This window comes from Aphelocoma coerulescens, chromosome 2 (assembly GCF_041296385.1).
Source record: "Aphelocoma coerulescens isolate FSJ_1873_10779 chromosome 2, UR_Acoe_1.0, whole genome shotgun sequence".
NCBI classification, from domain to species: Eukaryota; Metazoa; Chordata; class Aves; order Passeriformes; family Corvidae; genus Aphelocoma; species Aphelocoma coerulescens.
The window spans coordinates 24,601,492-24,626,451 of record NC_091015.1 but is presented as its reverse complement, the minus strand read 5'-3'; the positions used below and the strand labels follow the sequence as shown (position 1 = coordinate 24,626,451).

The window sequence follows — 24,960 nt, the reverse complement described above, 5'->3', positions numbered from 1 at the left end:
CAGTTCCCCAGTACAGCAGCAACCAAAGGAGAGCATCTTCTGTATTTGTGATTGTTAAGAAACCTGACTGGTTTTAAAACTGCTTTCAGATAGCAACAGCGAAGCTATGCAAGAATATTTCTAGATCTGAGCAATGCATTGTGGTGAGCTCTTTGAGACAAAACTCAAATTTGCAGTTTTCCAGGAAAGGCAACGGGTTTGATCTCAAACTGGGAACAAAAGTCAAATAAAAATGCAAAAATATGAGTATTTTTATAACATTAAATTGTATGTTTACAATTTTTTCAGGTGATTACTGATTACAATTACTTCTGTCAGGTGACCTTATTTTTTTTGAAAGACACACAAAGGAAATGTCAAAATAAAAACCATTTCTAGGGTAAAAATGAAAGACTATTTGCAATGTCAGAACAATGCCTTTCCCCTTCATTTTCTCCAACAAAGTCAGTATTTCAGTAAAACCAATAATTTTCCATGCTTTCTCTATTCCTGGTAATTTTCATGGAGAAAACATTTCATTGAAAACTTTTATTTGATTTAATAAGTGTGGATAAACATTTTAAATGCTATTCTAGAGCTGAAAATATCTGGCTCAGTTCTCATTTTTGGCTATGATTCTGTGTGCATCCTTGTCCTTAAGGTTTGTCAGCCAGACCATATCATGAAATAAATAATCCCTCTCTGTTTGTAGCAGAGCTGACACAACAGGATTCAAATCTGAACTGCAATCTCCGGTGTGAAATATGCTACACTGCAATTTTTATTTACACTGACATTGGAGGGTGTGCCTTGTATGTGGTACTGGCCAAAAATGAAATGTTTTTCAGTACAGTGCAAGCATACCACAAATCAAATTTCCCATTCCAGATTGTTTTCTTCAAAAGAACCTTCTACTCATATTATATTATTTCTATAAGCATTTAATCACCCAGTGTAGTCCACTCCAAGAAATTATTATTGACCAGAATTATCTGTTTCTTCTTACTGATTTGGTTTTAAAATCAGTAACAAATCAGCTCTCAAACCCATGAAAAGCAGGTTGTTCCAAGGGGGAATAATAGCACCCTACAACAGACCAGATAAAATTTTAATACAGTTTACAATTAAAATCACATCAAACTGCCTAATTCACAATTACCTGTGTGACACACTGAGGTCTGTAACATACCGAGAGAATAACCTAGTGCAAATGGAACAATGACATGGCTAAAGGTATCTGTAGAAGACTGAGATAAGAAAAATAACAAAACATCCTCCCCACAACATCCCTGTCATCTTCCTCAACTCGCAATCCTACCTGAATTATAATTAATGATCCCAAGAATTCATGCCCCCAGTAGTGTAACTACCCTTTTACTATACAGCTTAGCTGTAATTTTTTCCAACAGAAATAGAAAATAGATTTGGTCATAGTCTACAGTAAGGATGCATTTGCACCACTCACTATATAAACACTTGAGGCTAAAGTCAGACCTCTCACAGTTATGAATATTACCTCTGTTATTTACAGACCATTCAGGAATCCAAGCAGGGTTCACTACTCATCTCAGTAATTTACTTTTTCATAAGTAGCTAACAACAAATTTCATCTCAAATTCTTGTTCTCAAAATATACCTCTAGAGTTACATAGCAATAAATGTGTTTTTCAGGGCAATAACATATTGAATATGTGGTCACATAGTAAATTTGTAAAGGAATTAAATTTCATTGCATTCTCCAAGTAATTCTGAAAGTCAAATTACATTAAATCAACACATGTATTGTTATGGGATGTCCCTGAAACTAAATTTAAAATATTTATATTTTAAAATAAAAGAAGCAAAACAACTTTTATTGAGGGAAAAAAAACCCAAACCATTCTTCATAGAAATTCATAAATTATTCCAGGAGATATTTAAAAAGTAATCTTAGAAGTATTGCCAAATACCTGAATTACTATCTTCATGGCTCAATAATCTAGCCAATAAATAACACACCTTCCTTTCAAATTAGAAAAAAAACAAAAACAAAACCAACCAAACAACAACAACAAAAAACAAACCAGGGAGTCTGAAGTCCTTCCACCTCCCAAGGACACAGACTGTCCAGAGTCATCATGCTTCCCCCATCTCTCACACACACATGTAGAGAGAAAGTGGGGATGACAGGGGAGGGAAAAGTAGCCTTTTCATGCAGGAAAAAGCTCTTGTTAAAACTACATACTATTACTAATTTTTAAGTTGATCTTGTATGATGGACTTTCCATTAGATTCATCTAATTGCAAAGAATTTTTAAAGCATTTACAAGCATCCCTCAGATACCAGGTGTTTATTACATTGTTGTGTGTATTGTTTCTAAATGAGTAACTGAAACATCTGAGATAAAAAGTAAAATCCCATTCAATTTATTGGCAAATAGTGTAAGACTCTCCAGACACAAAGCACACAATTAGAAAAGTATTTTAATATATTAAGGCTCTTTGTCATGTTTTTGAGTTACATAACTTTCCATCTCATAAGAGGCACTATTTTAGAAGGACACTCAATAGTCACAAACTATTTGCCTAATTTTCACATGTCTATCTATCACCACAGGCTTCTGTAGCCATGAGACCCCACTGGGCAGCAAAGGCCTGCAAGAAAGGGAACTGAAGAGGATTTTATTACAATAGGCACCTTTTATCACAGTTAGACATCTCACTGTGCAGCCACTCTAAGTAAGATTGCTGATGAATCCTTTGTTTCCCTGTGATCTCCTGGACACTTCTGTTCAGAGAGAGAAGTATTTTCCACCACCTCCTTGTTATTCTCAAACCACATCTCCAAAAGAGCCTGCTGATAAGCTTTCCAGTATTTCAGAGACACCGTAAAGAGGTGTTGGGCTAAATTTGTCTCCTCATTTATGGGCAGCACATGACACGGGAGGTGGCTGGGACTGCAGGGACCATCCTGATGAACCACACAGGGAGCCCATTGCTGCTGGACCCTTGGAGTTCACCTGCAGCTGAGGTGCTGTGGGCTTTCCACGTTGCACAGCAGGGGCAGCAGTGTGCAGGTGTCTGTCCTGGAATGGTTCTGGCTTAAAATGCATTTCCAAATCTTGTATCTCACATTTATGTAAAAATCCAACACGGTCAGCATCTCTGAGTACCCTTAGGCTGGTGGAGACACCAACCCCACACTGACTCAGACTGTCTTTATAAACTGCCCAAGAGCCAGGTCAGCTGTTCAAAGGCAGCTTTTTCATCAACATTAGCATGGTCAACGTCCAGAGCTAGATGCCGAAGAAACAAAGTGATATATAAGCATCTGTAATTAGTGACCCATTCTGAAGCTTCTGCAATGTCTCAGATGAAATTATAATAAATGTATTATAACTCATAAGCTTCATGATACTGAGCATACTGCACATCCTTTCAGCACTGCATAATTATAGTCCTTTTCCTCCTTAAGAACTACAACTATTTGCTAACTCATTATGATTAATCCAGTGCATAGCATCTCTCAGCACTGGGTAGTCCCAAACTGAGGGATTCTGGCAACAGTAAATTAACGGTGAGCAAAGCAGCAGTGACTGTACCTCCTTTTTCCCAACTACAACATTATACTGAACCATGAAGACTGAGAGAGCCCACACCAAAGACATCAGTTTATGCTCTCTCTCCCTGTGTTTAAAATAGTTGAGGAAAGGCAAAATGCATGATGCATTGAGTACTGAACACTCTAAATTAGCAGTAAGGTTTAAGACCATGCTATACATTATTGAAACAATGAAAACGTACATGAACAATTCCTCACTTGTAAAGCTGGAATTCTCTTTCCAAAAAAACCCCAACCCAACAAAAAAAACAACAAACCTAAACCAAAAAAAAAAAGGGAGGGGGAAGTGAGACAAGTTTTTCTGTCTGGGAAAGATCACAGCATGTTCTAGGCTACAGCCTCATCACTTCAAGTCAGGTGACATAAACCAAGTCAAACATGAATTAATGTGTATCTTCTAACACAAAAAAACTCCAACGCAGAAACAAAGGAAAAAAAAGAGCTTATTTATTTTGCTCCCATTTCTGCAAACATGGTAATGACCGAGCTTCTGTTTTTCTTACACCACCATGTGTCAATAAAGAATTTTTTCCTGTTTGAAATCCTTCTCACATTGTGGCTAATGCTGTTTTCTAAATTTTGGAGTAGCATTGACAAAGTATGGACTGAGAGCAAGTAACAAAAGCAAGACATTAAAAATGCAGCAAATACAAATTCACCTAAATAGCATGCTAAAAGAGAGACCTTAGCAATTACACTTTCAAACCATGCCATGTCACTATTCTCTTCATTTTAAGGAGGTTTACATGAAGGAATAGATCTCTTTTCCTGTTGCACAGATTTTTCTTATGTGTTAGAAACATTGTTATGGAAAGAAACAAAAAAAAAAAAAAAACAAACCAAAAAGAACCCCAACCTTTTACCATTTTAGGGAAATTGCTGTTTGGAAGCTCTGCTGCTGGAGACTGAGGTTACCCATGCTAATGTTTTACCACTGGAAAAAGTCTTCCACTTGCAATTTAACTGCAATTCACTCTGTGAGATTTGGCTTGCTCCTGACTTTGTGTTGGAGTGGTTAATCTTGCCCTGAAGTTGAAAAGTTGTGTGCAGCCTGGCAGTTTCCAGAAAACTTTAGGCCAAAACTTCAAGCAAAAGAGAAGAACTACCAAATTTTACTGTATTGGAATGAAGAGATATAAGAATCTGGTTACTCTTACTTGAAGATGAATATGCTTGAGTAATCAAACAACAAACTTTGATATAATTTTTGTTTGTTTTCCATCTCTCAGTGTATCCTTCCATGCTGACTTTCCAGAGCTAAGATGTGTCTTCAGACAAATCCTGTTCTCTGATTTGTATTGTCCATTCTAACCTGGGGTGAAACTGCTCCCTAACTTCTTCCTCAATGAAAGGTCTTTATCATACCAATGAAATGCAGCTTTGGGCAGTGCTTCACTCAGTCCTATTCCTTATGCTAATGAAGATTTATCTTCTTTTTCCCACATTCAGGATGTTTTTGGAATGTCTTAGCAAGATGAATGGGCATTACTGATCTGATTATTTTGTTGATTACAAACACAGAGAAGATGGAAAAATCCAAACCAAATTCATACAGATTTTACAGCTGGATCAGGAGACCTCTCTGTTTAGCCTGCCAGCAATGGAGAATGTGCTGCAACAAGGTTATATAAAAACTAATCATATTGGAATTCAATTATCCCTAATGTTTCCCTGTTGACTCACTTTATTTTTTTTTAAATCTGACCTCTAGCTAAGTTTCTCAACTGCCGTCAACAACAGCCACAAGTGCTGTGCTCTGCCAATTACTAAGCAAAAAACCCTCAGCTCCCCACACTGCCTTGCTGCCTCCCCATTTCTTGATGGTCAGATCTCACTTAGAGATACAAGGTATTACCTGCCATCAGGTCTTTCCCACTAAGGAAGAGGAATGCCAAACAATTGTACCTCTTATCCTTTGTTTACCCATTCACTACCTTCATTTTCTTATCTCTTGCATAAACACAGAAGCATTTTATGTGTCTTTAAAATAAATGGCCAGTGAGGTAATAAAGCCTTGGTATTATACTATGAACTTTCTTTTAAAATGCCCTACTACTTACTGAAAAGATGAAAAATTTTTCCCCTTAATGATGACAGCAGGATTTACAGAACCGGTAAAAGGCACAGAGGAGGATGGTATGGAAGGACAAAGTAATTTAGAAACAGTGCATTACCTGCAACTTACTATTGTGATGTTCCTGGTCTCTATGACAAAGTAGATGCTGCAAGATAACTAACACAAGTATAACGAGCAAGTCTCTTGATATGGAAGTTATGGGATTTTGCCACAGTCTGGAAGAAGACAAAGGAGAAAAAAAAAGAAACCCTGAAGCTGATAATAGTATAATTAATTAACAAGGAACACAATAGAGGAGCAATTTCAGGGAAGTGCATGGAAAGAAAGGCAGACAGCTGGGGAGAGTGATGCTCACCATTGCAAAAAACAAAGGAGAAGGAAGTTTAAGAATAAAAGTACTTTATTTTTAAACCTAATTCAATGAAGCAAGGAGTAGAAGGAAATATGAATCTTCACAACCAGCCTGGTATGTGCTTTATCTGGAGATTCCTCCTGGAAAAAGCAAACAGTAAGAAAAAGCTTCTTCACAGGCAGGTAGAGACTCTGGAGAAGCAACCCAGCTCTGCCACTTAGAGGAACTCAGCTTTAACAGACTAAGATTTTTTATTGCCATCCCATAATCTTGTCTGGTGTAAGAGTGGCCTCCACAGAAATGGGCATGTACAGGACAAACCTAACAACAGGATAGGGGCTCACAGCTCTACAGAGGCTGCAGCCCCAAATGCAGGTTTGGGACTCTCATTTTCCTTATCCCACTGTGAGGACTGGTTTGAAGATAACAGACTATCCCTAAGTATGAACCACTGCCCCATCTGCAAGCAGAAACCAGCAGGAGAAGAATGTTTGACTCCTGGAGCAGCCATGGCCGTCACACTGTGGTTCTGCCAGCAGCTCTGCTGTTATTCCAGCCTAAGCATAATTTGTCTCTGCCTGTTTCTTTCCCTATCCCTCAGCCACACAATCAGAACTGCCTAAATCAACAGAAGAGTTGCGAAATAACCAGTACTAAAAAGTGGCAGATTGTTTTAAATCATCCTGTAGTGTACTTCACTGGTTATGCTATCTCCCTGCACAACACAGTGGGCCTCCCCTTTTAATTATTAGAAGGATACTTTTTAAAATCAATTTGTAAAATTTACACCAGCTCTTTAAGAACTGTTGTAGCAAGAAAGTATGCTTCCACTTTAAATCTCCCTTTTTTCTAATTCTAATGGCCACTCTACATGCTCTTTAATGGGTATCACCAATCCCAACAGAACTGTCTGAATAATGCAAAACCAAACTAGATGTATATGAAAAACCTTCTGTCCCATACCCAAACTCTCTATAGAAGTTTCAGATTTGTATGTTTAATACTCTGTCTGGGTCTTTTACATGGCAGATAGCAAAAGACATGATCAAAATCACACCCATTTCGGTGCTTTGTTCCCCAAAATTTGCTTTAGAAGTCTTTCCATGGCATACACTCTCTAACTTCAATGTGACTTAACAAGCCATCTAGACTGAAGACTGATGTTCTTCTTACTTACCCTTTCTGTTTACAGTTGAGATTATTTTCTCATTAGCTTCAGGATATATGACTTAACATTTTTCACTACGTTCAATGATGACATAAGCCAGGTTTCTTTTACACAGAAACAGAGCAAAACTTTTTTATAAAATAAATATGTATGTGATTAAAATAAATATGTATGTGATTGAAATGTATATAGCAAATAATTTGCAGTCAGAGATGGTCTTTTTGCCTGGTTTCTAATAGACAACAAACTTAGAAATGTGCTTGAAATTGTTTAATAAACACTTTTTCTGAACAAATTTACAGAGTTTCTGAAGACAAACTGCCTATTAGCAATACCAACATGATTTTTTTTTCATTATTCATACTCTCCCACTGTTCACTGAAAAGAGACTTATTTTTATCTGTCTTATTTATAAAGATGCTCTTAATGATAGTTAAAGACTTAAGGACATGAGAAACAAAGCCAAGAACCTCTACAGAAGGTCCCAGAAGACTGAGTCCCAGCTGCGTATCTTCTCCATTAATACAACTGGGATGTCTTCACCAGTAAGGTTTCCAACTTTCGGTGAAAAGTGATAATCTCAGCATTTCATTTGCTGGCAGTTTTTCAGCCTATATTTCTCATTTTCTTCCACTGTCCTAAACAGGTCCCCATTTCCTTGTTTATGCCAGACACTTACATTATAATCACATGACTGATCACTCCATAGCTCAACTAAAGAGCTCTTAAATTGTTCCTACAAATCAATCCCCTGAGCTTTCTTAATTTCTTCCTTGACCTCATTAGTTTCCCAAAAACTTTCAGGCCAAGACATGCCCATCTAATAGCTTCCATTCCAAATCTGTCCTCAGTGTTAGTAAAATATGCAGTTAATTTAGTTTTTGTCCTAAGAGTTGCAGATGAAAATTCCCTGAAACACAGAAAAGGTTGATTCCCTCTTTTTTGAGCTTTCACTGGTAATTACAGTGATGACCTCTGCAACAAACGTGGTAAACAGATGCAGAAAGCAGCCTTGCAGCAAAGAGAAAAAAGAAAACAACTTTTTAAATAAAGAATGGGATCAAATTCTGCTCAAACACAAAGGATAAACATTCTGACAGCAGAACATGGTTCAGTGCTACTTACTGAACTTAGGTCTTTTACTGGCAGAAGCAGTCTGGCACCACAGCAGAGTTATTTCAACACTCAAGCATGAAGACCTCTCAAAAATGTCTCTCTAGCTGATGAACAGACAGTTTAAAAAATAGTCAAGATCACAGACCAAATTAAACTAGATAAAATATATTACTTGTCTCTAGCAGCATATAAAATGGTAAGTTTTCAGTATTTTGTATTTGGGAAAAAGAAAAGAATCATAGGAAACTAAGGTGAATTAAAAATATTAAAAACAGATCTAAGTTTTTTTTATTATTGCCACTAGACACAGCATGTGCCAGGAAAAGGGTTCTGTTGTTTCTACAGTTTTAAACAAATTAACCACAGCCTTCCTAGCCAATCATGTATACTGCATTAACTACAGATAACAGACTAAAAGACACCTTACTTAAGAATATCCTCAATTGCTACTTGGGGTTTGGAGCAACCAGTGCACGGAGATTTAATTTGACCCGAAGTAAAACCCTCATCTTACTGTCATCTATGAAGGGTTACAGAAACTGCAGTCACCCTTACTACTACAGACTCAAGTCATTCAGTCTGCAGCTCCTCATGAGTATTCTCGTGAAAATAGATACACTTCATCTCCTGTGTGTTTCAGGATACAGCACTGCTTCCTTCATTCCCTCCTGCAGTGGGAGGTTGGGAGACAAGCATGAAGGCAGGCACAGTTTTGATATCAGTGTGAAGAACAAACACTGAAAGTCACAGAGCATGACTGCGATTTACAGCAGCTGAGGGTGTCTGAAAATGCAGGGCACCTGCAGTGACTCACTTGGAAGACCGACTGCCACTGCATCAGGAATAGTTGTAAACACACAGAAATAAATCTCACTAGTACTTTCCCATCAGTTACTGTTGTACTGATTTAATCAGGCAGAAGCTGGGTTCATGCTGCCATTTGAAGAAATGATGGACAGAAAAGTCTAATTCCCACCTTGCTGCATTACCAGACCTGACAGCTGCACGGTGGTTTCTCAGACAGCCTCTCTGCTTTGCCATCCACACCTCTTGCTGCCTGGCAGGGCTGCAGGTCTGTGGGAAAACAACTAGCTGGGCAGGATTTGCACAGCACATCGCAGCAATGCTTCCATGCCTGCAATTCCACTGCTAACAAGTCACATCCAGCCACTCAGCAAGATGCAAGACCCAAGTATCAGGTAAGAACCAAGGTACCAGCAGGAAAAATGGACAGCATTGTTTTGGAAAATGTAAAAAAAATAGAAGCATAATTTTACTTTTTATTCCTCTAAGAGTGAGATCTGAGCCTGTGTGTCTTTACTGAAGTAACGAAGAGACTCAGGTGTATGTTCCTTATGGCAACTTGAGAATGCTTAAGAAATGTTTACACAAAACCACAAGAGTTACAAAGCATGAGCAAGCTTCCTCACTTCAGTCAAATTGGCAAGTTTACAAATTTCAGTATGACACATTTATTGCAAACTTACAGTAATGTCCATATGCCCAGAAGCAGGAATGAAAAACTTAAGAGTTTGTAATGCTTGACTGAAATTTCACTTGCTGATTAACAAATTACCATCTCCAACTAGCAGTATGTCTACTAGCCAAAAAAAGCACATTGAACCCCTGAGAAACAAGGTCTCCTGCACAGACTCCCATATCTGTAAATCCAGCCAGGAAAGAGCCTCAGAAAAAAGATGATGTTCCACAAGCAATGCAATTATTTCACCCTTTAAAATTATGGCAAAATAAAAACGGTTCATTAATTTAAAGACTGGAAAATACATATGTCTGGATGATGCTCTTAGTCATATGGTTTAGTCTTAGTCCTGAGAGGAGCAGGGAGCTGAACCCTATGATACTTGTGGGTCCCTTCTGACTCGAGACATTCAGTGACTCTGTGATGTGTCACAACATGCACACACAAACACATATGTACCATAAGACACACATGTGGTGTGCACATATGTACACCAGCAACGTGTCCTGCCACTCTGACTCATGTTTCAGATGACATGACTGAGCAGCAGTGCTTGGGGCTAACCTGGTTCTCCTTGTAGGACAAACGCCAAGCACAACGTTGAGGCTGTTACCCCACTCCCCTGTTCCCAATGACAAAAGGGGTACAGCAAAAGCTGGAGAGATTTGCCTAAGCCTGTTCAGCCATACCTGAGATTTGGTCTTGATATAAAACTGCACCTAGTGTCTTCACATGAATGGATCTCCTACCATTCCTACATCTGCAGGTGTGGGTAATTAATAGTCAGGGAATTGGTCTAATTAGTTTCAAATTAAATCTTTAAAAAACTCACTAAGAATTACAGTGAGTAAGCCATGCTAATTAAATATTGAAGGAATAAGTGAAAATAAGCATCAGGAGAAGTGTCTCTGTGCCCCACTCCCAGTGCACAAAGGATTTAAGGGCATTTACTAGAACTCATTGATTGGATCTATGAGCTTCTGTTTGACCCCTGATGTTGGGGTCTCCTCCCCCTGCCATGTAGCCCTGGGAGAGGGGCCCTGGGGGGGAGGCACGGGGTTTCCCTGCCCCTGCTCAGCCTCGTTCCCCATGGGTTGGTTTGTGTTCCCCTGCGCGGGCAAAGCAGCTCGGCTCCTGTGACTGTGGCAGAGTCCCTCAGCAGAGCCCGGCCATGCGGCTGGGGAAATAAACATCTCTGAAACATCTAGCAAGAATCCGTCCGTATATATTTGTTTCTTTTCCACGGGACTCCTGGTTTGATATAGGCGTGTTGCAGTATCCCCACTGCAACAAAATGGTGGAGATTTGAGGGCAGAACGATCCCCGATCCCTAAGCGACTTTGTGTGAGTAAACCCTGGAAACTTTGGATTCTTCTTCTTGGTTTTGTTTTGCTATTCCATATCTAAACTATGGAGGAACCGTGGGAAGACTCTTGGCTTTCAGAGCCGCATATGGACATTTATCTTAAACTTAAAATGATTCTTGAACAACGGTTTGTAAATTTTAGCTTGATTCAAGCTCAGAAAGAACTGAAACACTTCCTGGCATGGTTGTTTAAGGACTTTTTCTATGTTTCTTGGGATCTAATTCTTACCAAGAGCTTTTGGAAGACCGTTTGGACCCAGTTAATATTTGAGTCAAAATATATGCCGATGGAAGAATATTTTCGTGAATATTAGTTAATAACCGAGACTGTTGAGCAATGTCAGCTGTGTCCTGGTGAAGGGAAGCCTGGCTCAGGGACCGTGCGACCCAGGCCACGTGCACCGAGCGTTCTGCGAGCAGCAGCGAGACGGTTCCCGTGCGCGGGCGGAGCCACGCGGGCCGCAGTGTCGGTGGCGGAGCGAGGCGCGGCAGGAGCGGCGCGGCCCGGCAGTGCCCGCCCGGCCCCGCGCAGCGCGTGGTGGAGCGAGCCCCGTGAGCGCCCGAACGAGAGGGGCGGGGCGCGGGCGGCGGCTGGTAGCGGCAGAGTGGAGCCGTGCCCAGCCGGAACGCGTGCTGGAGCGGGGCACGGGGGGGTCATCGCTTGGGGGCCTGGCCGAGATGCAGCGCCTGGCAGTGGCAACGCAGCTGCGACCAGAGGAGGCGACGCACGGAGAACGGAGCGGCGCGGCCCGGCCCGGCCCGCGCGGCCCCGAACGTGACCCTGGGAAAAGCGCGCCGATAATTCCAACACGGGAGCGACCGAAAGAGAGAGCAAAGACACAGCGAGACAGAAAACAGCAGCCACTCGGAAAAAGGAAAAGACCATAGTAGCTAAGATCTTAGGGACAGTGAAATGGTATAATGTTAAACAAAACTATGGTTTTATAACAAGATGTGATAACCAGCAAGACATATTCGTGCATAGAACTGCTATTAAAAAGAATAACCCTGAAAAATGCATCCCAAGCTTGGGAGATGGAGAGGTGGTGGAATTCAAAATCATACAAGGTAGAAAAGGGTTACAAGCATCGCAGGTCACTGGGCCTGATGGTGTTCCTGTAAAAGGCAGTATATATGCAAAAAATTGTAGTCATGTTAGACAATATCTCCATTGTAAACCCCCCCTACAGTCTCCCTTTCCTAATCCCACCTTTCCCTTTTACCCTATGTCCTATTACCCCCAGTGTATTCCCAATCCGTTTTTTCATCCATGGTTCCCCTCACAAAACCCTGCCTTTGCCAATTGTTTCCCCTACAATTCCTCTCCGATGCCGATGGGGGGATGAAAAGGGGGAGGGAAGAGATTGAACCCTCTCCTGCCTCAGTTTCCCCACAGGCATGTCCAGAGAGTTCTGTCTCCCTTCTGTCAGCCCTAAGATGTTCCACAGAATCTGTTTGGACATTTAAAGACTCAGGAGGGTGGCTTGTTTTGTTTTGAAGCAGTTCTTGTTATGGTTATCCAATTGTCTTCATTCTCCTTTTATTAAAATAAAATGGGTGAGATGTTGGGGTCTCCTCCCCCTGCCATGTAGCCCTGGGAGAGGGGCCCTGGGGGGGAGGCACGGGGTTTCCCTGCCCCTGCTCAGCCTCGTTCCCCATGGGTTGGTTTGTGTTTCCCTGCGCGGGCAAAGCAGCTCGGGTCCTGCGACTGGAGCAGAGTCCCTCAGCAGAGCCCGGCCATGCGGCTGGGGAAATAAACATCTCTGAAACATCTAGCAAGAATCCGTCCGTATATATTTGTTTCTTTTCCACGGGACTCCTGGTTGGATATAGGCGTGTTGCAGTATCCCCACTGCAACACCCTGATTCTTCTTTAACATATTAAGGCTGTGTAAAATATATATGAATACATTAATATGTAAAGCACAGCTAACTGTGTTTATTCTGTACTCCCACATGGAAAATTAGATCCTTCAGCATGTGGAGGCATTTACAGAATACAGCTCACAACTACCCATTGAATAAATAAAATAGTGAAATGATTTTCTAAGATTTTCTTAGAAAAACCAAACCAGTGAAGGCTTTGATGAAACATCCAAAAGAAAAAAAAAATACACTCAACAACTGTAATGTACCATCTCAAAACAATACAGAAACACTCTATTACCAACATGCAAAATATATAGTAAAAAAGCACTCCTGCAAAAACAGCGCAGTAATTCTTCTCACAAAAATCTGAATATTTGCAACATTACAGTAGCCCCACAAGTGTAGAGTGATGAAAAATTGATCGGGTGGGTAACCTGACAACAAACAGAGAAACAGTGAGGATAAAAAAACCTCAGTGAAAGTGGAAAATGGAATGGAATTTTTTTCTATAAATATTTATGGCATCAGTGATGATCATTACTCTGCTTGGTGAACAAGCAAACTAAAAATAATTAGACTGTGGTATTTTTTGCCATCATGTAGAGGGAAATCCTTTCCGAGCTCCAGGTGCTCTGCTCCCCCTGTTCTGTGCTCAGGCTTTGCACCACCAGCTCCCCACTCCAGGCCCTCAGGCTGCAGCCAGGAAAAAGGCTGGGGTGTATGGGGTAGGTGGCTCCAAATGCAGCTGGCTCCAGCTGGTGCTGAGGGAGCAGCTAAGACAGGTACTGGCCCAAGGAAGTAGGGAGTAGACAGCTTCAACTCACACCACATTTCTTTGCTTGGTAGCACACATTTTTGTCTCTCTCCTCTTGCCCATTAAGGACTTTCTCAGACACTCAGGAACTGGTTATCTTTGGGACCTCAAATTAATCTGGCTAAGCTTGATAATATCCAAAAGGATTAAAGGAAACTGAGCACGTAATGACATAAGAGATTTTTAGGAAACTGACTCAAACCACATCACGGTTTCATAAAAACAGCTTTCAGTTCCCCCCCTTACTTCCAAAGACCACTGCTGCAGACCACATAGCATTGGTTTTGTTTCATCACAGGTATCCCTCTGCCCAAACTTTAAACACTCTTCTGTTCTGGACAAGAAAAGGGGCATGGTGACATCTGCCCATCCCCCTGGGTGACATATCCATGAGTGGCTCAGGGAGCTTCCCTTAGTTACACAGATGTTGCATTAGACATCTCCTGCCCTTTAATCTAGGGCTTACTAAAGTCAGTGAGGATGCTGCCTTTAAAATCACTGCACACAGTACTTGACACCTGTCTCATCATTCCCTTGCTCTGCCTTGCACTGGTGTAATCATTCTGGGAGACAGGGGAGGTCTGCAGCAGAGAAACACCTAGGACAGACTTACTAATCTGGTTACCTGGTTCCAGGCAGCTTGAGGGCTTTATTGGAAACCAAGAAGGAAAGATGTCCTACGGAAGCGGAGGAAGCATATTTACCACATAATTTCCTTTCTCTCATTACAATCTCAGTTTTCAAAAAACTAAAATTGCAAATATGTCCCCAGTTCTCATTGGTGTGCAGTAGAGCCAAAACCCAATAACTAGCACTCAGGCCTTTCATTGCACAGAGGTTATTTAAAGAAATGTGATATTTGCCCCACAGCAGCTAAAAAGACACAGGCAAGCAGCAGGGACACTATATTCAATTATCCAAGTCTCAGCCAGCAGCCCGAGTGCTGAAAGTACTGTTGCAAGAGCCAGATCCATGTGGACATATGGTCTTAACAGAGTATCATCTTGAAAACAAGCCCGACTATAATCCCTCCAGTTTTGTCCTTTGCAGATATGTTATGACACACATCTCACACACAGAAAAGAAGAGCAATGTTTTGGTTGTGCCTTTTATTGATCAGCTTCACAAACATGAGTTCAAAGCCTATGTTGCACATGGATATTTTCATCTGGCCCTGTGCTTTAGAATGACTTCATATCATTGAGCCATTTTTCATCCTAAATTACGCCCTGATTGGTTGCAATTTGTTACTTATGAGTAAAATTGCAGCTGACCATTAAAAATGCATTTGTGGCATTCTTCAGGTTCTCCAGAGTCAGCTGAAATAAAACCATCCCTGCCAAGTGATTTCACAGCCTGATGCCTGAACAGCAAGAACATTTTCTAATATGTTTTTAAAACATCCCCCTTTTTTTCTGGAATTTACCACTCTCACAACAAAAAACCCCAAACTACCTCGACTCACGAACATCACAGACAAGAGTGGGAAGGGCAGTTGAAAGCTGAGCAGGGACGCTGGGAGAAGGCAGAAGGTAAACACTTCTCTGCAAGGTTCATCTGTTGGGATCTTTCAAGTCTTGGACTACAGTAACTGCCTGAAGATTTTCTGAAAGAAAGCACAAACCACGCTGATCAGGAATCTCCTGCCTCCCACATTCATCACAGTTACCTAGACTCCCAAATTTAGGGTTCATTTTCCAGCTCTGCTACAGAGTTTGCCATCCCTGCACTTCAGCAGCCAGCTATGAAGCCTCCTGGAAGCTGGCTCCCAGTGGGCACCCACCATCTACCTAGCATCATGGCCCTGGTTACACTGGTGGCCTCCAGATAGAAGCAAAAAGAACTATGACCATGTGAGGGTTTTCATCTCACTGGAATAACCCTGTAAGTGTAGCTCTTGGGTTGGTTAGTTTTTTGGGTTTTTTTTCCTTTTAAAATAAGATGACATAATTAGAGATATAAAGGAAACGTGTAAGGGCTTGTGCAGCTCCAAAACCAGGGATAATTGCAAAACACAAGTCTTACATCATCACTGTCTACTTTCACATTTGGCAACTTCAGCCACAGACAAATCGGTGCCTATGTTCTGATTTTTCCTCTTATTTACCACCTAATTTTCTTGTTTCTTTTTAAACAATGCCATCAACTAAATGACAATGCTTTTCTTTGCAAGCTTTTGTTTACATTTGTATGTCCATTAAATTAACTATGTAGAATCATAGAATGGTTTGGCTTGACCTTTAAATGTCATCTAGTCCAACTCCTGCACTGAGCGTGGAGTCCTCCAACTAAATCAGACCTCTGTCTAACCTGACCTTGAACGTTTCCACAGATGGGACATCTACCACCTCTCTGAGTAACCTGTTCCAGAGCTTCAGCATCTTGAATGTGAAAAATGTTCTCCTTGCATCTAATCTGGATCTACCTCTGGATCTACCCTCTTTTAATTTAAAACTATTACTCCCTGCACTATCACTACAGGCCTTGCTAAAGAGCTTGTCCCCACCTTTCTTATAAGCTCCCTTCCCTCTGAACGATTGCAACGAGGTCTCTCTGGAGTCTTCTCCAGGCTGAACAACACCATCCCTCTCAGCCTTTGCTCATAGGAGAGGTGCTCCATCCTTCCAATCATCTTTATGACTCTCCTCTGGACTCACTTCAACAGGCTCACATCTTTCCTGTGCTGAGACCCCAGAGCTGGATGCAGCACTGCAGATGGTTTCTCACAAAGGCAAAGGAGAGGGGGACAATCCCCCTCCCTTGACCTGCAGGTCACACTGCTTTCTATGCAGCCCAGGATGCTTTTGGCTTTCTGGGCTATGAGTGCATATTTGCCAGGTCATGTCCAGCTTTTCATCCACCAGTACACCCAACCGCAGTGTTGTTCCCTGCAAGGCTGCTCTCATATTTTAAAGCTAGTGGATATTTGGGACTCAGACTTGGGTGTTGTTCCATTTCACCTTTTCTCAGCAAGCTCTGTTATGACCAGAAATTAATCATTTCAATTAAGTCCTTTACTATTATTCAGAAGAACTTACATTTAAATTCCTCTTTCCTCCCAAACTTAGTACGCTTCAGTAACTACCTTTAAGGATACTCCCTTACAAGAAATTAAACTGCAAAGCTTTGTGATTATTTTTGAGTGTTGTCAGATTAAACTTCATATTAAATTAAAAGCTGTTTCATAATGTTAAAGTGAATGTTCTGTATAATAATCTGCCTTCTGATGGTAATTTTTTATAATTAATTCCACCTTTCCATGCAATCTTTTGTGTTCTAAAGTTTATTCTGTACTCCCACATGGAAAATTAGATCCTTCAGCATGTGGAGGCATTTACAGAATACAGCTCACAACTACCCATTGAATAAATAAAATTGTGAAATGAAGGGAAAATTCTGTTAAAATATCAACTATTTTTTATTTTAAGCACTACCAGTGTCTTCATTCAAATGACAGGAAAGAAGATGATGGTAGCCAGTGTTAGAGATCACCACCCTTCACATGTGTGCCTTCATCTCTCATCAGGACATGGAAAGTTTCTGCTGAAGGTTTTTTCCATCTTTCATCAAAGACAAGCTAATTACAGTGCTCACTGGAGTGGTAGGAGAGGAAGCAGGTTCAACCCCCAGATCTACCAGCCATGTCCACATACCTACTCTCTATTCAGTTTCTCCTGACTAAATCCATCAGTGGAAGACTGTGCACACCACAAACACAGACCTATCCAAACCCAGGCAAAACATTTTAAAGCCATGCAGGGCAGCCCATCCACAAAACTCTTCATGAATCCCAGACAGCTTGAAACTATGACAGAAGACCTGATGCTCCCTCCTGACTGCCCATCATGCAGGCACAAGGTGCAATATAGAATGTGTCCTCCCTCTCCACCCTCACCACTTTGCTGCGCATTTTTCCTTGCAGAAACCACACTATGCTATAGATCTAGGTAATGGTTGCTGCAATGGTAACAATATTCTACATTAATAATCTCATCATTTTAGGTTTTGGATTTAAGATTGTTTCAAAGTCTGTTGTCTATGGAAAGAGAGCTTTGGTGGATCGATGCCGTGTTTATTCCACAGGGTCCCACATGGAGATGCTCAGGCGGGGCTCTGCCAGCGCCTACGCGGGCACACGATCTCACCTTCGCAGGTGGTCACAAACACCCACTCACACACACAGTCTAACCATGAACCAGAGACAGAGAGGTGAGAGGGGTTCTCTGCATGCAATTCCGAGGTGTTTAATGGCAACACCCCGAAGAGAACAGAGACAAGAAGAACCCCCAAACTGAAAACCCATGCCGGTTTTATCCTGAGAGCGCCCAAAACCAATAGTCTGAGGGCAAGGGGGCAGAGGCAAGGTTGAATGGCATAACAGGGGCCAATGGGAAAAGGGATGGGAGGGGGGAGAGGGACAGTGACCAGCAGAATTTAGGCAAAGAGAGAACTTTCTAGCACAGTGTTATAGGGAGAGACCACTTTTAGGGCAACCTGGGAGGTGTAAAGTGGACTTAGCCACCGCAACAGTTGTCTAAAACCTGCAAGCAATTAAAACCTGTTAAAGCTTTAGCAAGATCAAAGTTGGAAGGTTTTTCTAATCGTCTGCATTTACATATTTTATGTTTCAGACACGTAACTAAACTGCTTGAAAAATATCTTTAGAGAAAGTCCAATTCATTATCTTCCACTGCTTTTCCAGTTTCATAACAGAAAATGGGTGTTTTCCTTTCTTTCCCTAATTTAGCTGGCAGCACCACAGAATCCATGCAGTGGCCAGATTCTGATCCGTCTCAAGGAGGTGCTACTCTGAAATCCTTGGAGCTGCTTATGGGTTACACAATGAAGTGACTTTACAGGCTAGCCCAGTTCCTGTGCAGTTTACAGAAGAATGTTCAGTGGTCACCTCCAAAACTGAGGGTTCCTTCAGTTTTAAATGTACCATCCAGCAGAACTCACAGCATCTTTCATGTGCATTAAAGATCTGCTGGTGACTGTAAGTTGATGATGAAGAAAACTTTTCAAAGATCAAAATATTCATCTATCTTCTAGGAGAGAAGAAACTGGATTCTCAGTAGCAAGAAATAAATGCAAAACCAGAATAAAGTGAAATTGGTATCTCGAAAATAGTTACAAAGTTCTGCCGGAAGAAGCAGAACATTTCCTGTCAGAATGAGTTGTATGTAAAGAATTTTCGTCCTGGTGTTTGTTTCCTCTTGTATTGTCCTCTTTCCACATCCTCCTCTGAGGCTATGGGACCTGATGGCATCCAGTTTCAACCTGCGCAGAGACAGAGGATGGGATTCCCAACACTGTGTTGTAAGGAAAGAGGGAGAATATGTAGGAAGCTGCCTTTATTCTTGTGAGAATCGAGTTAATCTGGGCATCTCATTAGTGTGGTGCCTGGGAGTCCAGGTGCGACCTGTCCAAAGGTAGCAGGTGCATAATTGCTTCCTTTACAGGTCCAGCAGCTCACAGGTTTTACAGGAACAACAAGAAACACCCAGCTTACACAACTTTTACCATGCAAAAGCATCTAAAAAAATAATACAATCCACAAAGAGGTCAGAGGATGAATCGTGATCAGCTCAAATACCCCCCAGAATGCAAGGATGCCAACATCTCCTCCTCTGAAATACAGTACTGCTACAAGTATCAGCTGCCATAAATATTTTTTTTTAACAATGCAGAACCTGTTACGTGCAGAATATGAATTACTTTAAAGTTATAAAAGTTAAAAAAAAAATAAATTTGCATGGTTCCTTTTTGTTCTCCCAAACAACCCCAAGCACAGTGCCACTGTCCAGACAGCAGAACTGTCCTCCCTCCACGGTGCCAAAGGACCTGGTTAAAAGCAAAATAAGAAGCAGCCCCAGTGTGAATTTTTTTTTTAATCATGTGCCAAGTATGACAGCAGCCTTGTGCACAGGAAGCATCTGGACACACTGGAAAGAATTTCCTGACTAGCTCTGAGTGACAAACTCAACTAACAGCTCCTTTACACCAGCTACAGAAGAGCAAATTGCTCCCATGCTATCTCTCTTGGAAAAAAAAAAAGGGGGGGAAGCCCCCCTCATTATTCTACCTAAAACAAGCAAACAATCAAAGCCCAAAAAGCCAGTAAAATGGATTCAGAGGCTTTTTGATTTGGTCTGTAAACATGGAATTCCATGATACCAGGATTTAACCTGAACTGCTCAGCTATGAGAAGAGAAACTTGGAAAGCAAAACCCTTTTAGAATGCTGAATGAGTAAGATAATCTCTTTATCTTCCAAAATATAACTCACAAAAATGTTATTGAGCAAAAACAAACAAAAGGCCAGGTTAAAGGAAACACAGCATGTTACTAGCTTGAGGAAAAAAAAAGTGCAATTTAATCTTTAATAAGCTTTACACACAGTGCAAAGCCTATCTCTCTAAATTTCTCTTAAATGGCACTGACTTTGAAGAATAAATCCACAGCTGGTGGATTCATGTTGATTAAAAAAGCCTCAATATTCTCATTCTTCAGGACTTTGAGGTCGTTAGTAATACCAAAAATATCTGATCATAAAAGATTTCCCCCCCTCCTTAAACCCAGATGTTCATTAGTTTTCCACAAAATATTTTTATTACCCTCAGTCCTTCCAAAGTCAGTTAAAATAGAAGAAGCAGCAAATAGAAGTTGTTAGGGAAATTACACATGGACCCACCAGAATCCTCTCAAGAGGGAAAAAAAGCAAGAAGAAAGAGATGAGGCTCAGTGGGAAACACAAGCAGACAAAGGTGGCTGAAAACAACTGGTAAGATTTAGAAAAGAAATATGGATAATAATGACCTAAAAAAACCCATGATCACAACCATTCCAACATACAAAGACGGAGGGAAGGGCAAAAATTAACTTGGTAGTGCTGGGCTAATGATTGGACTTGATGATCTAAGAGATCTTTTCCAAACTTTATGATTCTGTGACTAATTAAAGGCTTCCATTCTTGGGCTGGGGAAGGATCCTGAACAAGCTGAAATATGTATTGTGATTGTTTTTGCCAGGCTTACACTCCAGCACACAGAGCAGTGCTGGATGTGCTATTCAGGGAGGAGTTGGTGAGGCCACTGAGAACAAGAAGCTGTGAAATGGTGTATTTACCTGCTAAGTGAGCAGCTGATAATCAGAAATACAATCACTTTCCCTGTAGTAACTGATGGTGCCACCATCTATACATTTATTTAACAGTCTCTGGATTCCTATTAAAGTTTGCTCCTTGTGATTTCTGCGGAATGAGTTTCACAGGTTATACATAATGTAAAAAGAAAAAAAAAATCCTGTTCTTAAATAATAATTCAAGGGTGAGAAAAACAGTCTCATTCATTTCCTTTGACACACAGTATAGGAAACAGAATAAATGCTGACTCAACTCACTCTCAAAGAATTTTAAAACATTTAATGATACCACAAAAAACTCAAAATACCTTCCCCTGTGATACACCTTCATGGAAATTTTTCATAAATTCCATCTTTGTTTCCCCTTTCAGCTGTACACGTGAAGCTGATTTGTAAGTGGTTGAGGTTCTGGGCAAGCGCCCATTTTCTGCCAGTTCACAGGCTCAAGGGAAGTGCATGTACACAGGTCATGGTGTTTCAAAGGTCCCACAAAAAAAGTTCCTGCCCTCCTCCAGAGTCATGCCATGTTCCTGGCTCCTGCTACCCAGCACTGAGGGCATCTCCCAGAGCAGGCAAGGCCACAGAGCGGGTTTGCAGTCTTATGGAAAACTATAGCTACTGCCCTAGAGATAACAGAGAAATCAGCTATTCTAGGCCACCCCAGAAAGGCACAAAGAGAACAAACAGGCACATTCTTCAGGAAATACACTGTCCTGCAAGAAGTACTTTATCACAAATGGTCTCCCATGCCTCTGCTTAAGAAACAAAACAAAGAAAAAAAAAAGGCCACAAAAACCCCTGACACCGAGGTCTTACTTCAAAACTTGGTCTGTAAACCAGAAAAATTATATTAAATTTCAGTGTATGTACAGTTCTGGTGATTGGAAGAACACTTTCCTTATGACTTTGTTTCTCACAGTTAGTCCTCACTTCAAATACTTAAACAGACACTTTTCACAAGTCTCTGCTTTCAAAAAAGTCTCCAACCTCTTTATGTTAATGGAAAAACCTTAAAAGATTAAGATATTTAAAGGGTTTCATGAATGGACTGAAGGAAAATAATTTTAAAAAACAAAGCTGTATTTCAAGTTCTTTTTCACAATTTTTTTTTTAACTGACCACACTTCTATTTTTCTTTCTTCTTTGCAAACAGGGTGAAGCCGTATTTCCTGCAGATGATCATTACTTTGAAATGACAGCACAAAACCAAACACACCTGGAATAATAGTGTTAAACAAATCTTCACCCTGTCTTGCAGCTTCTTTCACATTTCCTCCCAAACCCTGTGCCAGGTCCCCAACCTCTGGCCCAATAAACTTTTCACACATCTTCTCCAAATGTTTCTGTCAACGAGGTCAGCTGCAAAACAACCAAAACAACTACTCCGATTTTACTGGCACCACACTGCAGAAGCAAGACTGCCACTAACTCTGCCCAGCACATCCAACCCACCAGTTCTGCTCAGTGCTCTTTCCACCCCTAAAGACTGATACTGTTTCACAGAGCCTTAGGGTTTTGCTATTTTCCCATCCTCTGTTTTCACATTGAATTGTGCACCCATTCCCTGTGGATATCAATCCAGTTTGCCCTGAATGCTGTTCATGTTTTCACTTAAAAGGTGTTCTCTACACCATTCTTTTAAAACATGTGGGAGACCAGAAAAACAAAGCCCATTAAGGCTACCACACTGAACTTCCAGCATGTTGATGCTATTCTGCAGAGAGAACATCTTACCTAAGCAGGGTAAGATGGCTTTACCTGACTAGGGAACAGCTCTGTGGAAAGAGTCCTGGGGTCCTGGTTGGACAAGTTCAGTATCAGTGAGCAGTGTTCTGCTGCAGCACAGAAAATCAGCAGGATGCTGGGCTGCGTCAGCACGACCAACACCATCAGAGATAACGAAGTCATTATCCCAATTTACTCAGCATTCGTCAGGCCATGCCTGGAATACTGTGTTCAGTTTTGGTGCCTGCTACACAAAACAGATGTGGACAGGCTGGAAAGGGTTCAGAGACAAGGCACAAAGAAGATCAAATATGGAGACTCTCTTTTTACAGGAAATCACATAAAGGAGATGGTGGTCATGGTTACAAGGTACTCCTGGGGGGATTCTGATTATACACAAAAGGATAAGTTTTCACATGAGAACAGTCAGCTGTTAGGACAGTCTCACCAGAGAAGTGGTGAATTCCCCAATGTTGGACACTTTTAAGATTGAGATGGACAGACTGCTGGGCTATCTTGTCTAGCCCATGTTTTTGCCAAGAAAGATTGGAACAGATGATCCTTGAGGCCCCTTCCAACTGGCATTCTACGATTTTTTGATTTCATAGAACAAAAATAATGAAAAATTCTGTCTCTATATACACAAACTATTTATAAAATAAGATATACTTTACTGCAATATATGTAAAAATTTAAAATGTATATACAATCATGCTTCCTTGAGCCTCCAGTTCAGGGAACCTGGCAATTTATACATCCCTCAGAGCTGCAAGGCACACGGTAAATAAAGCAATTCAAGCTATGATGGCCCCAAATACCCATTTGCCTCACCATAAATGAGCCAAGGAGCTGTCTTGCACTGGTCAGATCATCCAGACTAAAGAACAAGTTTTGAAGTTTTAAAGCATCCTTCACTCCCATCTCTAATGTATCATCACTTCAAAAACAGTTCACATTTTTAAAAAAATTAATAATCAGCTGAGAAACTGAGGGTACATGGATTGTTTAGATCTCAAATCTACTATACAGTGCATTATTAAGACAAACTCTATAAAAGACTTTCAACAGGGTTGTGCCATCACACCAGAGTGTAGGATATCCAAATACTTCTCACATCAGTTTAATAGATTTTAGAAGTATTTTGGAATAAAACCAATTTTCTCACTTCCTACTTCACTTAGTCAAAGACACCATGCACTCTCTGATGTGTATATCAGTATTACATGAGACTAAAACATGAATTCAAAGTAGACCTAAAAGCAGTATAAACATAAGACCCATGACAAATGATGAGGTATAGATAACTTTCAGGTTTGTTGTGAAATGATGGTATCTATTCCCCAGAACACAGCATGATTAAAAACACATTTCAGTTCTCTGCACCTCTGCCTACAAACTCAATTGTTCCAGTCCATCAAATAAGAAAACCATAAATGGCCAGCTCTAGCCCTATTTAAATATTAAGTTCCAAGGAGCTAAATTCCTTTATTACTATCCTTCTTTATTACAGTGCAGCATATGAAGCTATTAAGTCTTGTGTGCACTACTTATCCTGTAGGCAATTTGCCTGTCACACACAGAGTCACAAATAACTGGGTCCATGCCTTTGTCTGTCCTCCTTTCTACAGAATTATAAAATGGTTTGGGCTGGAAGAGACCATAAAGATCATCTAGTTCCAAGATCATCTAGTTCCAAACCTCCTGCCATAAGTAGGTACATGACCTGTTTTCCAGTTGTATGAAAAGGCACTTTATTGTATGGGGACCTCTGAACTTCCCTACAGATGCTGGAGTGACTTATGCAAGATCCCCAGGGAATAGATTATTAATGATGCTTATGATTTTGCATGAACTGGGTCACCAGGAATTAGAAATGTTAGATTAGGAGAATCAAAACTAAATACATTTCTTGTCTGATTTTTTTTTCCTTTCCTTTCTTCTTACTCGGCTACACATGATCAGGTTTGCACAGCCTGGACTCCAACTTGTCATGCTCAAATGCTGGGGATAGAAACACAACTAGGAACAGCAAACTTTTACTGCAATCTTGTAGAATCTCTTCTTCAAGACAGATGTCATTCAAAATTTGTAAAATGGGATTTGCAGGTGTTGACAAGTCAATAGCTATTCAGAGATTTTCCATGCCAACATCAAAATGACTGTTTAACAATATTTTTCCCCATTTCAACCCCATGGAAGAAATCAACCTTCACATTCAGCATAATGCAAAAGCGAGTGAGTAAAACTGAATCGAGCCTATACTTCACAAAA

At 40.8% G+C, this 24,960-nt stretch overlaps 1 protein-coding gene across 3 annotated transcripts in view; it reads right to left on the bottom strand.

Annotated features, from left to right (window-relative positions):
- LOC138106359 (probable acyl-CoA dehydrogenase 6) overlaps window positions 1-24,960 on the bottom strand; it is an 83,592-nt gene that overhangs the window by 37,563 nt on the left and 21,069 nt on the right. For 2 of the 3 annotated variants that reach the window (XM_069006844.1, XM_069006845.1), the window contains one exon: window positions 15,278-15,428. The exons of the other annotated variant lie outside the window; for it this stretch is intronic. In XM_069006844.1, the coding sequence (XP_068862945.1) occupies window positions 15,278-15,293 (16 nt within the window). In that variant the 5' untranslated portion in view covers window positions 15,294-15,428. The remainder of the gene's footprint in view (window positions 1-15,277; window positions 15,429-24,960) is intronic. 3 annotated transcript variants of the gene reach the window in all.